The sequence below is a fragment of the Podarcis raffonei genome, chromosome 9 (genome assembly GCF_027172205.1).
Source record: "Podarcis raffonei isolate rPodRaf1 chromosome 9, rPodRaf1.pri, whole genome shotgun sequence".
NCBI lineage: Eukaryota > Metazoa > Chordata > Lepidosauria > Squamata > Lacertidae > Podarcis > Podarcis raffonei.
In genome coordinates this window covers 68,123,759-68,141,111 of record NC_070610.1, presented here as the reverse complement: position 1 = coordinate 68,141,111, position 17,353 = coordinate 68,123,759, and the positions used below count along the sequence as shown (strand labels likewise).

The 17,353-nt window shown below is 45.9% G+C and overlaps 1 protein-coding gene across 1 annotated transcript in view; it reads right to left on the bottom strand.

The window, feature by feature from the left end:
- PRKG2 (protein kinase cGMP-dependent 2) overlaps positions 1-16,264 on the bottom strand; it is a 70,991-nt gene extending 54,727 nt beyond the window's left edge. Inside the window, exons 1-2 of the mRNA XM_053404311.1 lie at positions 15,901-16,264; positions 9,015-9,548 (exon numbers count right to left, since the gene is read on the bottom strand). Of these exons, the coding sequence (XP_053260286.1) occupies positions 9,015-9,535 (521 nt within the window). The 5' untranslated portion in view covers positions 9,536-9,548; positions 15,901-16,264. The remainder of the gene's footprint in view (positions 1-9,014; positions 9,549-15,900) is intronic.
- Positions 16,265-17,353: the final 1,089 nt, after the last annotated feature.

Sequence of the window (17,353 nt, the reverse complement as noted above, 5' to 3'; positions counted from 1 at the left end):
CGCGTTTCCTGGCCGAAATAGAAACTTTGGGTATTTAGGAAACTTTAGGCCTAGCAAATCACATTGTATATAGGTCACAATGTTCAGCTGAAAACAAATTTTCTAAGTATAGGCTAACCCCCACTGCCATCTTGCATAAGTGGGTTTTTTTCTTCTTTACATCAGGAATTCCTAATTAGACCCAAATATTAAACATTTCCACAGAGCTGGCCAATGCATTAGATATGGTCCCTAAGGGACCAATTCAGGCTACCTTAACATTTCACTCTCGTGACGATGGTCCCTCATGAAAGCTGAATTTTGGTTTTCCCCATTTACGGGGTTTCTATGGCTTAATTGTCTTGGTTTTCCATCTTTACTTCCCCCACCCCATCTGATCCTGTTATATCTTAAAAGCACTATAGGAAAAAATCAAAATACGAGAGAGAGAGAGAGAGAGAGAGAGAGAGAGAGAGAGAGAGAGGGAGGAGACTAGTTTCTGAACAGTATACTGAGTTCTCAATGATGGTTGCATGGCTACCTTCAGGAAATAGCCTCCTCACATGAAACTGTGATGTGCTGCAATGTGTCTCCTCCCTAGGCACCAAAGGTAATAGCTGGAGTGCCAAACCAGCATTGGCCCAGTTTCTATGAGGGATGCTGCTGCCAAGGGGAAAAGAGGTCAATACTTGGCCACCTTCCATCTGGTCCTGGCCGTCTGATGTTACCACTAGGGCAGACATGGCCAAACTTGGCCCTCCAGCTGTTTTGGGACTACAATGCCCATCATCCCTGACCACTGGTCCTGTTAGCTAGGGATGATGGGAGTTGTAGTCCCAAAACAGCTGGAGGGCCAAGTTTGGCCATGCCTGCACTAGGGGGGCCCACACTGCAGCTGCTCTCACATGGCAGAAGGTGATGGCAGAAGGGCCTTGAACATAGCTGTCAACTTTTCCCTTTTCTTGCGAGAAATCCTATTCGGAATAAGGGAATTTCCCTTAACAAAAGGGAAAAGTTGACAGCTATGGCCTTGAAGGATCTATACAGAATCGCTCTTTGTTCCAACCCACTGTTACACGCAGCCTATATACTAATGAACCAAATGGATAGTCTATTCTTTTCATAATTATTACTTTCCTATCAACTTACTCTACACTCCCATTGCCAACAATTCAATTTGTAATTTTTATTTGCACGGGTGTGCTTATTTATTGCTGGGAACATAAAGAAACATTAACTCCATTAAAGGCCCGTCTGGCGCAGTTACTTTCTCCCTATAAACGTTGATTGATGAAACAAAAATTACAAACTTCGCCCTGCTTCCCCATTAAATTTTCTCAGGGTAGTAATTAGTGGGTGCATAATCGTAGACAATCACCTGCATTATATGATATTGAAGTGGGGGGGGGGACACAAATTACAAGGTTCAAGCATTAAGAGCTGAAGGAAAAATGGAAAACAAAATTGCAATGACGAACAAAGAGAAACCAAGGCAAAAACTAAAGGAATTAAAGGGACAATCCACTGGGAATCTCTCCTGCATAATCCCATGGACATTAACGGAAGCTGAGTTGTGCATTATGCTGCTCTTATACAACTCCCATTCACTTCAATGGGGTGCATGTAGAATCTCACAGCAGACGAGATAATAATAATGATGATGATGATGATGATGATGATGATGATAATAATAATAATAATAATAATAATAATAATAATAATAATAATAATTTATTTATACCCCACCCATCTGGCTGGGTTTCCCCAGCCACTCTGGGCGGCTCCCAACAGAATATTGGAAACACAATAAAACATCAAACATTAAAAACTTCCCTAAACAGGGCTGCCTTCAGATGTCTTCTAAAAGTCAGATAGTTGTTTATTTCTTTGAGGGCGTTCCACAGGCCGGGTGCCACTACAGGGAAGGCCCTCTGCCTGGTTGAGTGGCAGAAGAGACAACCTGCTTCCATTTGATTTAGCCTCACACTTCCTAAGGCAGCTTCCCCAACCTGGTGTCCTCCAGATGTTCTGGGCTACAAAAAGTAGATGTTGTGAGAACTTATTATTGCTTAGACCAGGCTTCCTCAACCTCGGCCCTCCAGATGTTTTTGGCCTACAACTCCCAAGATCCCTAGCTAGCAGGACCAGGGGTGAGAAAATGTGGGATGAGAATAGAGCAACCCTTCCTTTATTTATTCCCTTCCTGATCTTTATTGTAATTATTATCATGTTCTCTAACACTTTTGCTATCCTTCTTCAGCAATCTACGAGTGGAGAAATATCCCCATTCATACACTGGACGAGGCCATACCGTTCGTGACAGCTATGTATAGTTCGAGGTTCAAACAGGGCTGCTGCAAACTGTACATTTCATTTATTAGTACAGTGGTACCTCGGGTTACATACACTTCAGGTTACATACGCTTTAGGTTACAGACTCCGCTAACTCAGAATTAGTACCTCGGGTTAAAAACTTTGCTTCAGGATGAGAACAGAAATTGTGCTCCGGCGGCGCAGCGGCAGCAGGAGGCCCCATTAGCTAAAGTGGTGCTTCAAGTTAAGAACAGTTTCAGGTTAAGAACAGACCTCCAGAACGAATTAAGTACTTAACCCGAGGTACCACTGTACTTCTATTTCATAGGCTATGTTTTCAAACACACCAGGAATGTGCTTCAAAAGCCAGATCTGTTTTACGACGGGCTGCGTCGCTCTGGCACTCATCTCAGTGATAATGACATGTTTTGGAAGGGGATCTGTTGTTTGGAAGACATTTCGAGCTCAGTCACTGTTGCTTGGGGAGTTGGGGCGGGAGGGAAGCTGCTAAATCCAACCTAATAACTGTAACTTGAGATAAAAAGCAACTTCAATTTTTTCATAACATATCTTGGTTTTTCTCTTGATGTCCTACAGGCACTCTTCCTTAGGCTCCAAAAAATATTATTATCATTTAGATTTCTTACTCGCTCTTCCCCACAAGTACGAAAATCAGAATTTGGCACCTGCCCTGGCAGTAGACAACCTGCTGGTTGCATTTTGTGCTTTGCTGTTCAGTTGTGTAGACTGCACTACACTGCACTGCCTTCTTCCAGGGGGAGGAAGATGAGGAGAAAAATGGGGCTGTTGGGCCATTGCTCTACCTAGTTTAATATCATCTGCTCTGACCAGCAGGGGTGCCCCAAAGTTTATGGGATTTCCTAGTGCTAATATCCAAATTCCTTTATGACTGGAGATGACAGGGGTTGCCTGGGGTCTTCTGCATGAAGGACAGTATTTTAAAAAAATGCCTATAATAGCTATATTTGAAAGACGGACTTAGCAAACATCCAGTGACAACAGCTTTCCTTGAAAAAGGGAAACAGATCCCTTTGTAGCTCTTTGAGGATGGAATCATGCACCAACTTGAGTAGGATCCTGATAGAGACACGTGCCTGCCTAGCATGTTCTCTCCCTCCTGGTCGATCGTTTGGGAGCTTCAAAAGCTTTCTTCAGCCTGAACATCACAGCGACTGAGGCCAACAGACATCGGCACACTTAGGGATCCGCAGAGTCTTAGTGACTTGTGTGACAGACCTCAGCAACTCAGCATTTTGGCTAATCTACTTTATTTACATATAAACACACATGGAGCACTGCAACATGGCTCCCTCTCTCTCTAGCATCAGACAGCAAAGAGAAAGAACAAAGGACAATACTCCATGGAACACAGTAACACAAACATCCTGTCTCTGTCACCTCCCACTTTGTGGAATCAAAACATACACCATCATGTGATAGGCAAAAATCCAATGACTGCAATCATTCACTTTTCACAAGAGTGAATGGTGGAGAGAGCTTATTATGCAAGACTAGACTGGACTGTGTGGAGGAGGAGGATGCGAGTGAGCATCTCGGAGAGGTCGCAGCTTGCTGTGCTTTCAGGTCAATCAATACCAAAGCGAGTGGAAAAAGTCGGAATGGCCTGGGGAATTTTGCAGGCTTGTAGCAATAGCCGAAAGATCATCTGACTAGATTGCAAGGTTCTCTGCATGCCTTCTCTTCACCCTTCGTATTTACAAGGAATGAAATGGACATGCCACTTTGAAACATGGGGTACATAGGAAGCTGCCTTATACAAATTGAGGATATCGGTCCTTCGAACCCAGTGTTTTCTACACTGGTTGGCAATAGCTCTCCAGAGTTTCAGACAGGGGGTATTTTCAGCCGACACACAATTGAACTTGTGCCTATCTGCATGCAACGGCACTTCCAGCATTAAACTGTTGAATTTATTAACCACATGAATTTATTGGCACTTCTGTCACTATAAGCCATGTCCCTTAGAGATGATGGGACAGAATGACCTTTTATTGGCATCTACAGAGCAAAACACCAAGTGATGGACCAGATTACTGTTGGCTCTAATGACTAGTCTGGGAAGCTTGACATTTTGGCTTCTTTTTAAAAATAGTCTCCAGCTCAACACTGGCGAGTCCGCAAGCCAATGCCAGAGCAAGAGGTCTGCTGCACCTTGTCATCTGAACAAGCATGCTGTCCCTTGGCCAACCCCCATATTTTCTCCATGCAAATGTTAGCCATTTCAACAGGAAGAATGCAACTGGCCAGCTCAGGAGCATAATATCACTCACACCTTACTAGCTATCGCTGGCTATTCACACATCCTATCCCTTGAAGTCTTGTATGCTATTGACTGAATTGCACCCCCAGTTTGGTGTGTTGCCTTTTGTCCGGGGGGGGGGGTAATAAATAGTATGTTGTCTAATGGCAGCATCTTAAAAAGCAGAGACATCACCTTGCCAACAAAGGTCTGTATAGTTAAAGCTATGATTTTCCCAGTAGTGATGTATGGAAGGGAGAGCTGGTCCATAAAGAAGGCTGATCGCTGAAGAATTGATGCTTTTGAATTATGGTGCTGAAGGAGACTCTTAAGAGTCCCATGGACTGCAAGAAGATCAAACCTATCCATTCTTAAGGAAATCAGCCCTGAGTGCTCACTGGAAGGACAGATCCTGAAGCTGAGGCTCCAATACTTTGGCCACCTCATGAGAAGAGAAGACTCCCTGGGAAAGACCCTGATGTTGGGAAAGATGGAGGGCACAAGGAGAAGGGGACTACAGAGGATGAGATGGTTGGACAGTGTTCTCGAAGCTACCAGCTTGAGTTTGACCAAACTGCGGGAGGCAGTGGAAGACAGGAGTGCCTGGTGTGCTCTGGTCCATGGGGTCACAAAGAGTCGGACACGACTAAATGACTAAACAACAACAACAATGGCAGGGGGACTGAGATGTTCTGAGATTTCTTCATAGGGTGAAGTAAACATACACTTCCTGCTTGTTTGCTGTCTGAAATAGGAGTGTTCAAGTCTCAAGGAAGTTGCTTACCTCCCTTTAGTCTCAGAATCTGGCTTTGGGACACAGAACTCTTAGAATTATGTCGCTGTGAAACCATAATGTCCTAAAATCCAGGGCAAAGAAACTTGTTTCCTTTTATATTTTGGGTTCCAAATAAAAGCACAAGAGCCTAATAATCCATATAATTATTATTTACCACATTAACAGCCCTATCGCTTAGGCTTTTGTTATACATTTAGGCCATGCATTTAAACTCTCTGACTTGCTACACACACTAGAGGTATACAACTGTTTTGGTTTGATATGAGAAGCAAGATTTCTCAAATGTCTGAAAGGTGGCTTCCTGGCACCTATAACGCCCCTTTTAATCTTAATTCAAAGGAAACGGCAGAGGGTGCAAGGTTAGGAAACTGGGAAAAAATACCTGCTTGTCTATGGCTCTCTCATGTGGCCAGTGGCAATTTAATGCTGTTAACTTCAGGTGGTGAGCAGCTATCCACCTTATTGCTCTATCTGCAGCTCCTGGGGAAAGGCCCCAAAGGGGAAAACAAAAACCTGCTATTGTAGAATCTTCCTTGCTTCACCATGCAGATTTGAGTTTCTTTCCAGTGGAATCCAAACTGCAGCAGAATTTCATTATGTAGTCTCCAGAGCTAATTGCACTGCAAATTCAGTTATAACCCACAGGAGTCATAGCCTCTTTCCATAACTAGTGGACAAAGGATATGTTTGCGACCCAGAGGACCAATGGTGCTCCAGTTTCCCTACAACGGTGCTGAATACTTGTGGCCAAAGAACTGGGACTGAGACTCTGAAAATCCCAATGCCCTAAATGGAGGCAAAGGTAGAGAACTAAAAATGCAACTGTTAGTTCCTAGTTCCTAATTCTTGTAGTGCATAGCCTGTTTTAAGCTGAAACTGCTTTTGTCTTACCAAAAATATATATCTAACAAGCGTGCCACCAGCTTCCCTCTTCAAAAAAGTGATTATATTATATTATTATTATTTAGTCACTGAGTACAATGAACCAACCAATAAAAACCTAAAAAACCCACATCCCCTATACCCACCATTCCCCTTCACCCGTGTGAACTTGGGAATTTGAAATATTATTTATAATATAAAAGCTTTTAAATAAAATTTCTAACTGTGTTATATTTGTATACAGCAAAGAGAAGCAAAGAGAAGTTTAGAGTAATTAGGTAATTTTAATTTAGTTAATTATGTAATAAGTTTATGTTAGAAAATGAATATGGATGTTGAATTTGATGTTTGTAATTTTTCTTTTTTTGGTTTTGGAAATAAAAAATTAAAAACAAAACAAACCCACATCCATACAAATAAATGACAGGGCTTAGGAAACCTACCCCACTAAAAAGAGGGGACAGGTACTTGAAACTGCTCAAATTAAAGGCACAAAGCCCAGGTAAAAAGGAAAACAATTTTCTTGTTCCTAAAAATAGATAAAGATGCTGCCATGGGAGTCTCCCCGGGGAGAGCATTCCACAACCAGGGAGCCACCACTAAAAAGGCCCGTTCAATGCTCTGTCTAAAATAGGCTCTTAAAATACAGTCACCATTTTATTTAAAGTCAACATACAGTCATACCTCATGTTACGTTTGCTTTGTGTTGCGTTTTTTTCAGGTTGCATCCCGCGGCGACCCGGAAGTACCGGACAGGGTTACTTCCAGGTTTCACCGTTCGTACATGTGCAGGCATGCAAAATGACGTAATGCACATGTGCAGAAGCGGCGAATCGCAACTTGCACGTGCACACTCACCGCTGCGGGTTGCATTCCTTCCATGTTGCAAATGGGCCTCTGGAACGGATCCCATTTGCAACCAGAGGTACCACTGTATAGGGAAGAAGTTCTGGACACTGCCTTATTTGGCTGAGACATAGTATCACAAAGTCTGTGAGTGCTGTCATTATGCTGAGACGTAGGAACTGCTTCTGGAGTGAATGAGGCAGCCTTAAAAAACAGTTCCAGAACAGCATAGTGAGTGGGGAAGAAGACAAAGAAGAAAATGAGTATGCCCTGGAACAGAATGATACAACATCAAAAGTCTTTAGTGCACATGAATTCTTACTAGCCTATCTGCTCAAACAGACCTATGCCAGCCATCTGTGGTGTACCGAGGACCTGAGAAGAAAAGAATAAACTCTCCCAGTTTACAAACGCTTCTCTGCTTCAGGGTCTGAAAGCAGTTCTTACAAGGGCAACAGATGAATGGGTATTTGAAAGCCTGGGTTAATATTTAGTTTTTTTCTGCGCAGTAACAGGCACCATCCAGAAAAACCTGTCTATTGTGCCCAGCCAGCACTATTATTCCAGAAATAAATCCAGAAATAAATTTGATGGGCAATAAACAAACACACAGTTTAAGACACACATTTAAGCGTCATCTACCACACCCATTTGCAAACACCAAATGGGCATTATTGAGGGGAGCACCAACCACCATCTCCCCATTTTGGACTCCTGTTTATGAGTACTGAAGTCTCACATGCACTGGTTCACAAGCCTTGCACACAAGCTCTTTCTCACCCAAGCCCAGCCCAGCCTTTCCCTCTTGTCCAACTATAGGCAAGTTCCTCAGAGACAGACGCTCCTTTTCGCTCGGCATCTGTGCTCCGAAGAATTATAGCTTTGCTGTGGCAGCATGAACAAAAAAGGCATTCTCTTAGGCTCAAGGTATACCTCTTAACTAAACAACAAAGTACAGCGAGGCAGTGTGATCCCAAGGCTGCCCTGAAAGCCCGTGCCAGCTATGAAAGCCCAGGGCACATTGTGGTGCAATCTTTTCCTGCCCCAGATCCATTGCTCTTCTTGCAGCAAATGTTCTTAGAGAGGAGGCGGCTGCAAATGCATTCCTCTGCACAACCTCAGAGCCTTCGCCCCTTTCAGCTGCTCAACGGCAGATAGGGAGGGGAATCAGAGGGATAGGGGCAAATCTGTCTGTATGAGGCATTCAAACTTCCACACACATTTGTGGTAGTCTACCGGCTCCTTGCCCAAATTATATAAACAACCACAAGCGTGCATCTAAAACCACAGCATTAGAGCTGTCTCACACACTTACAGCTATCACGGCAGTAGACAACTATCCATTGAAGGATCAATAAATAAATAAACCAGATTTTTCAATTGAAATAGGATTTTTAAAAAATTTAAATCAGATTTTTAAAAATTTAAATCAGATTTTAAAAATAAAATGCTTTTGGAGGAAAAAATCTTTCTAAAGATAGTTTTCTATTTAAGTTACATTATAGTCCAAAGGCTATTCATCAGGAAATAAGGATTTGTTTTAAGTTTTTCATGTTTGCTAAAACTCAGTCTGAGGGATTTGTTGTTGTTTTTTTTAAAAAAAAAATCGTTTAACCACATCAGTTAACAAACATGGATACATATGCTAAAATGTTATTGTTTGAGTGAAATAAATAAAAGAAACCTTCACCTGGTTGTGAATATTAAGATTATACCAGTAAGAATGAGTCTTTCTGTAAAAGAAAAAAGATTAAAATCAAGTCTTACTGACTAGTGATTTAAATCATGATTTAAATCGATTTGACTTAAATCACGATTTAAATCGGTTTGATTTAAATCAAACCCTGTGAAGGATGCACCTAGCTACGCATACTTTGGTGTGCGCACCGATCGCCCCAGCGCAGCGTGCCCTCTCACCTGGAGGCCTTTCTGACTCTCGCCTTTTCGAAGGAGAAGCGAGGCTGCTCGCTCAAGTCGTACGTCCGGCTCGTGGGCTCTGCAGACACGCCTTCCTTCGCGCCTCTCCTCCTGTTGCTGCAGGGGGCTGCATGGTTGGCCCTGGGCGCTTCTTTAAGAGGGGAGAACAGGAAGGGGTTTGCCCCCTGGGTGTCCACAACATCCTGCAGCTTGTTGAGCTGGATGCATTTGCACTTAAGCTCTTCGGTGAGGTCGGCAATGGTCCGGGTTTGCTTCGCCAGCTGCTCCTGCAGCTCGATGATGTGGTAGTTCCTCTCATGGAGTTCTTCCTCCTGCCTCTTCAGCTCCCTCTCGAGCTCCCAGATCTTGCTTCTCAGAATATCCGCCGCACCTGTGATGGTACTGATGTTCAGTCCCGGGTCTTTCAGGAACTTGCTGCTCCCTGAGCAGCCCAGAGGGCAGTTTCCCACATGACTGTCTGGCCTCTTCAGGTACTTGTGTTTCACTGACCCATTTCCCATTTGGGCAGGTGACCTGGACAAAGGGAAAAGAAATAAACCCAGTTCAAAACCCTCGCTGTGATAATGGGATCAAACAACCGGAGCATTGTTTACCTGAAAGGCGAATGCTAAGACTGGCAGGTTTTCTCACTGCACAGAAAGAAAACTTCAATCCTTTTTTTTCCCCTTTAAAAAAAATAATCCATCTAGCTGGAAGTCAGCTTATGTGCCACTGTGCATTTCAAACCAACGTCTCATGCAACCTGCTGCTCTTGTTGAGCGTTCCAAAGAATTTCACACATTGAAACTGAAATTCTGGTGTCAGGCTGCTAGAAGGAAATAAAACCAAATAGCAACATTGGAAATGTGGGAGGTGGGAAAAAATAGAAAAGAAAAGTCAACTTTCTGCTGCAAGAAAGCTACTGGTGTGGTTTTGAAAAAGTAGCAGTTATGTTTTGATGTTTAAGTCCAAATCTCTCCCCCCCCTCTCTCTCTCTCTCTCACACACACACACGTGTCAATGACAGAACTGGAACATCATTTCAGCTTGCAAACATGAAATGTTGAGCTACCAAACCTACACATGGCTGAAAAATAGATGAGAGAAGAAGAGGAGGAGGAGTTTGGATTTGATATCCCGCTTTATCACTACCCTAAGGAGTCTCAAAGCGGCTAACATTCTCCTTTCCCTTCCTCCCCCACAACAAACACTCTGTGAGGTGAGTGGGGCTGAGAGACTTCAGAGAAGTATGACTGGCCCAAGGTCACTCAGCAGCTGCATGTGGAGGAGCGGAGACGTGAACCCGGTTCACCAGATTACGAGTCTACCGGTCTTAACCACTACACCACACTGGGTCTACTGGCTGTACTATCCACACTCTGACCTTCTTTAAAGAGTCCTAGGGAACTGTAGGTCCCCCACCATAACTTAGACAGTTGTTGCATGAGGCTCTGGGTCTCAGATAGTGATCCCCATCCCCTTTTCATGGACATCTGTAGTCAAGGATCAGACTTGGGAGCTTCTTACATGATAAGCTTGAGCTGTTTCGCTGTTCTCACATAGGGCAGCTTCAGTACTGGGCTATATAGCACAGCGAGTCCTTGATTTCATGGAAGGCAGGCAGGTAGTCAGAGGCTGCGTCAGACTCTTGGTGTCTGCAAAGTTTCCTATCACAGAAACTCAGGAAGATGCCTTACACAGAGCCAGACCACTGGCCCATCTAGCTCAGTATTGCTGACACTGGTTGGCAGAGGCCTGATCGCCAGGGTTTCAGGCAGCAGTCTCTCCCATCAGGGATTGAACCTGGGACCTTGTGCATACAGGGCAGATGTTCCACCACAGAGCTAGTGACCCTTTCCCTAATCCTTCCTTGCCTCTCGCTTTTTCACTCTCCTGTCTGCTCAAGCATGGGGAGGTTGTGACACAGGAGACTCCCAATCTCACTGCTTCTCCAGCTCCCCTCTGAAATTATGGTGGCCCTTTGGACACCCAAAATGAAGACCCTGTGTGGTTTCTCCCAACATCTCCCAGGAAGACTGAAGCCTACTCTTCCACAGAACTGCCAGCCAGGTGCTGACGTTGCCTCCTGGGCCATTATTACTGAATGGGGTAACTGCCCCTGAAGGACCAGGTGCGCAGCCTGGGAGTCATTTTGGACTCACAGCTGTCCATGGAGGCGCAGGTTAACTCTGTGTCCAGGGCAGCTGTCTACCAGCTCCACCTGGTACACAGGCTGAGACCCTACCTTCCCGCAGACTGTCTTGCCAGAGTGGTGCATGCTCTAGTTATCTCCCGCTTGGACTACTGCAATGCGCTCTACGTGGGGCTACCTTTGAAGGTGACCCGGAAACTACTACTAAACCAGAATGCGGCAGCTAGACTGGTGACTGGGAGTGGCCGCCGAGACCATATAACACTGGTCTTGAAAGACCTACACTGGCTCCCAGTACGTTTCTGAGCACAATTCAAAGTGTTGGTGCTGACCTTTAAAGCCCTAAACGGCCTCGGTCCTGTATACCTGAAGGAGCGTCTCCACCCCCATCGTTCAGCCCGGACACTGAGATCCAGCACCGAGGGCCTTCTGGCAGTTCCCTCATTACGAGAAGTGAGGCTACAGGGAACCAGACAGAGGGCCTTCTCGGTAGTGGCGCCCGCTCTGTGGAACGCCCTAACATCAGATGTCAAAGAGATAAACAACTACCTGACATTCAGAAGACATCTTAAGGCAGCCCTGTTCAGGGAAGTTTTTAATATGTAACACTGTACTGTTTTTAACACTTGATTGGAAGCCGCCCAGAGTGGCTGGGGAAACTCAGCCAGATGGGCGGGGTATAAATAATATATTATTATTATTATTATTATTATTATTATTATTATTATTATTACTGTGACATCAGCCCTTCCTTATCTCTCTCCATTCAAAAGGACTTGTTCCCACACACACACACAAGGGATGCAAATGTATGTTGTGTGCAGTTTGGTGAATGTTCAGGGGGGAGCCTGTAGCTTATGCTTGCAACTTGCCTGAGCTATGGAGGCCTGGAAGAGAGAGCAGTGCAATAGGTTCTTCTTCCTTACAAACACTCTCTCTTTGTGTGTGTACATGAGAAAGAGAGAGCTCTGTAACATTATCTCAGTGCCATCAACGCACGTTGATTTGTGACTTCCGTGAATGGCTAGCAGGGATGTCACTGTGATTGATGGGTGGCAATGAAGTTGCAAAGGACTCTGTGGGCTGTTGTTGTTGTTCTGCAGATTCTCATGCTGTTTTGCTGCTGGAGGAGCATAGCTCGCTTTTTCCAGTGCACCACCAAAAGCCTTGGCAAAGCACCGCCACAAGCCCAGCTGCAGAATTAGCCTGCTCATTCTGCTCTCTGTATTACTGCACAAGTTACCCAGGTTCTAAAATATGCATGTCATTATTTATAGATTTGCATCTATTCCGGGCTGTACGTCTGGGCTAGAGGAAGAAACAGTGGGAATTAGCATTGTTTGGGGTAGTTTGGACCACATGGCTTTCAGCCAATTGGTCCTGTGTCTCAATGATTGGGGGGGTTGCTTAAGAGCAGGTCACACACACACACACACATCGCTTACGGTGGGGGGGGGGAGCCATGTCAGTGAGACAATATCAGGCGCCTTTGTGGCACCTGAATTGTGATGTTCCGGTAGCAGGATTTTAACCAATGTTGTCAGCAGTAATGGGAACACTGTGTGTGTTTATGACAAAAGTGTCTCTCACTAAATGTAAATGAACTGTGAAAAAGACTGTGGATTGAAAGCGGAGGCGATAGGTGTAGCTTTCCCTGCTTTGTAACACAAAAAATCCTTAATAAAATGTAATTAAAAAAAGAGAGAGAGAAACACAGTTGTGCAAAAATTCAGGTGCCCAGAAGCCATTTGGAACTTAAAAGATGAACTTGGCAACTGGCTCCATGCATAGCTGTAAACGTTTCCCTTTTTTTAAGGAAAATTCCCTCATTCCGAATAGGATTCCTTGCAAGAAAAGGGAAAAGTTGACAGCTATGGCTCCATGTGTAGCTGTGAACCATAGGAGCGAAGGAAGATTATGTCAAGTCTGACCACAGACCCCCCAAAAGGTGATGACTCTATACCAGCAAAATATGGCTGGCTTCCTACCTCTTGCAACAAGTTTTGCACTATTCTTGCAAAATGCCCAATGTGAGCCAAGTTGAAACGTACACTTATCCGGAATTGCCCAGTCTCTTCCCAAAAGGTTCAAGCTGACAGACACAAGACTTCTCATTTCATCCTCAACAGGGTCCTGTGAGGAGGTTAGGTTGACTGGTCCAAAACAGACCAGAAAAATTTGTGGTTTTCACTGGGGCCAACTAGATGCCTGTGGGAAGCCCACAAGCAGAAACCAAGCACAACAGCACCCTCCCCAGTTGTGATTCCCAGCAGCTGGTATTGTGAGACATAACCCCTCTGACAGTGGAGGTAGACCTTAGCTATCACGGGAAGAGCCTGCATAGCTCAGTTAGAGTGTGGTGCTGATGAAGCCAAGGTTGCAGGTTCAATCCCCATATGGGACAGTTGCATATTCCTGCATTAAAGGGGGTTGGTCTAGAAGATCTTCAAGGTCCCTCTCAACTCTATGCCTAGGAATCTTTCATAGTCCAATCCTCCATGAATTTCTCTCATTATTTTTAACAGCCAACTGAGCTGGTGGTCGTCACAACCTCTTGTGGGAGCAAATTCCTTTGTTTTGCACTGTCCTTCACTGTGCAAAGAACTACTGCAGAATCATAGAATCATAATAGTAATAATAATAATTACTATTTATTATTTGTACCCCGCCCATCTGGCTGCGTCTCCCCAGCCACTCTGGGCGGCTTCCAACAAAGTTTAAAAATACATTAAAATGTCACACATTAAAAACTTCCCTGAACAGGGCTGCCTTCAGATGTCTTCTAAATGTCAGGTAGTTGTTTATCTCTTTGACATCTGGTGGGAGGGCATTCCACAGGGCGGGCGCCACTACCGAGAAGGCCCTCTGCCTGGTTCCCTGTAGCTTTGCTTCTCGTAGTGAGGGAACCGCCAGAAGGCCCTCGGCGCTGGACCTCAGCGTCCGGGCAGAACGATGGGGGTGGAGACGCTCCTTCAGGTATACTGGCCTGATTATGCAGAGGAACTGCAAGGGTCATCTAGTCCAACCCTCTGCAGCAATGCAGGAATCTTTCACCCAACATGGGGCTCGAACCCACAACCTTGGGATTAAGAGTCTCATGCTCTATCGACTGAGCTATTTGCACTGCCATTCCTGAACCTTCCACATGGCCAATTTGGGTGGGTTCGAGTGGTTGAATGGGGATTCGAACCTGTGCCTCCCTAGTCCAAGTGTGACACTCTAGAACACATGGACTTGCGTAACTAAAGAACTCCGAAAAAGCAGAGCCACTTCAGCTTTTCCAGAAGGGTCGATTTGCCCCCTCCCCTTCACCTCTAACAGTGACACTAAATAGCTAATAAACCATTGATAATGACCAGGAGCTTGCTGGTCTGAAAACTCTTCCATCTCTCTTCTTTGCTGCTATGCTATTTAATTAACCAACACAGGGACCAGTGTGTGATCAAGTCACATCAGATCTTCATCTCCTCCTCTCCCCTATCCTGCAGAAGGAACAAGGATACATGTGCTTTTAGCTCCAAGCAAACAGCTCCACACTACTGCCCTTCCTGGAGGTGATACAATTACTATAATCTCTCCCATCAGTGGTTATTTAATCTATGCATATAGGCATGTTATATAAACTTGATTTCCCCCATTATATACCAACAGAAAAGGAGAAAGCCACCGGCATACAAACATACATACATTTTCAGCACTGACACTTGGGTGAAGCCCCCCCTCCGTTCTCTCCCCCACTCCCCCCCATAGAAAAAGAAACACGAAATAACATCCCACTTTTTACATGAAACCCTAACACACAATAAACTTAGAAGTGTTTTTTTCATTATCACCTTGAGATGGCGGTTCAGAAGGCAATTAATAAATCAATGGTAATAACAGGAGCAATAAATAGCAGGATGAGATAAAGCTGGAATGAAGTCCCTCAGACATGTGACATGGTACTCAATGTCTTCTGCATTAGCAAAATCCTAGCTCCAGCAATGAACACGGGTGGAATGCCAGGACGCTGGACTCCTCAGAAAAATCTGTATGCATTTTGAGCTTTAATCATGTCGCACTCCAGAGAAGCCCGCTATTCCTAGCTTCCAGCACCAATCTCTCCCCCAGCAGACAACTGCATGCCCAACATCACATAGTTGTGAAGTTCCCCCTCCCTCTCTTATTGCACATAGATGGAGAGCAACCTCGCATCTTTCCCCCACCCTTTCTGCTGGAGCCATACGATGTAGGTGCAAATAAAGTAAATAATAATTGTGGTATTGCTCTCAGCTAGGTCAATTAATAAATTGTCAAGAGCTGGGTCCCCAACACACACACACACACACACACCAGATTCAATCAATGCACGCTTCAGGTAGCGCAGAATTGCTGTTTTAAAAATGCACATTTGCAGTACTAGTTATCCTGGGTTAATTAATGCAATCACCTGCTTTGCAAACAGAAGGTCCCAGATTCAACACACACACACACACACACACCCCGCATCTCCAGGTAGTGCTGCGAATATTCCCAGCCTGAAATTCTGGAGAGCCCCTGCCGGCCAGTGTAGACAACACTGACTCGAGTGAAGGCAGCTTTCTCCGGGATGCGTATGCACACGCAACCAGCGGGTGCACACGTGAAGCGTCAACGCGCGTCTGGACCCCGAGCTCCCCCCCCCCGAGCCTCCATCCCCTCGTCTCCAAGAGCCAGGCTCGCCCGGCAACCTTCGCCCGCTTCGGCGGCACTCACCTGCCCGGTCAGCCCTGGCTCCGGGCACTGGGTTTCCAGGGACGCAGCCGGCCTCTTGCCCGGAGCCGCGGGGCCCAGAGAGACAGAGGCAGGCGGGCGCGGAGGCTGCGAGGGACGGGCAGCGCGTTCTGCGGGCACCGCCGCCGCCTCCTAGCTCCAGCCGCGGCTGCTTGCAAGAGGCGGAGGTGGCAAGGGTTGCTGCCTGCCTGCCTCTCTCTCCGGCGCGCAGGGGAGGGAAGGGGAGGAGAGCGCAGGCAGGAGCCGCCTCCTCGTGCCAGCCCCGCCGCTTGCCCTTCGCTCGAGGCCGGGAAGGAGGGAGGGAGGAAGGGGAGCCGGCTTGCTTGGGGCTCGGCGGGGATAGGAGCCCCGCCACCGCGGCCGCGCATCCCCCGGGCCCGCGCGCCAGGCTGCTTGAATCCCCGGAGAGCGCGCAGCGGCGCATAGCTAGAGAGGAGGAGAAGAGGAAAGGAGCTGTCCAGCAGGGTTCACACGTGCAGAAGGTCAGCCTCTCCCTGCAACCCGCCACTCAGCTAGCGGGGACTTGAACGTGTGAACGCGCCACCAGCGCAGAGAAACAGGGCGAGCAGCCACCCGGAAAGGGCTGGGCTTTTCGATCAGCTGGCCCCCAAGTGCTTTTCTCTGGGGGAGGGGTAGACCGTTCACACGTTCGGTTGCTGCCAGGGTTTAAAAAGGAAGCCACCTAGTGCTGAGAAAGCAAGCGGTGAGTGTGACTGAGAATGTGTGAATGGGTGGGTTAAACCCACCCCCCAGGAAGCCTTGTGTTTGAACCCATATGGAACTGATGTTGACTTGAGTTGTGTGGGTGGCGGCCCATTTCACACATGCAGCTTGGTGCTCGAGGGTGACAGGCTGAGCACTGTGCAAGCGTCTGTGTCCCAGCTTCGAATGCCCTTACTAGAAATGGGGTTGCCACTTCTGCCTGGGACTTTTAAGGTTTCTTTCACATGTTATAGAACTGTAAACCCCTCTGTGGGGTTTGGATGGAGGTTTGTATATAAATGTAATAAATAATAACAATAGTAATTTATATACTGGGAAGTAACATTTCAAGCACTACAGTTCCCAGAGTTTATGGGGTGGGGGTGGGGCTTTAAATGTGCTTTAAATATATGGTATGCATGTAGCCTCTGCGTTCACTTTAATGTAGGAGTCCTCAAATTGTTCCGCAAAATTCTTCTAATTGCTGTCTCTAATCAAAACAGAGTGCTGTCCAAGCAAACTAACTGTAATAGGAGCATTCCTCAGAGGCCTGCCCTACCTTCCCCCCTCTCTCTCATTATATTTTGTTCTAATTAAAAATGACAAAGTTATTACATAAAATGCACTAATTGTGCCTTTTGCTGCTTTTTTGGTACTTGGGAATGCAAATCCTGTGGATGATACAGTGAAAATTATGCAAAGGAGGGCGGGGAGGAAATGGGTCATATAAAAA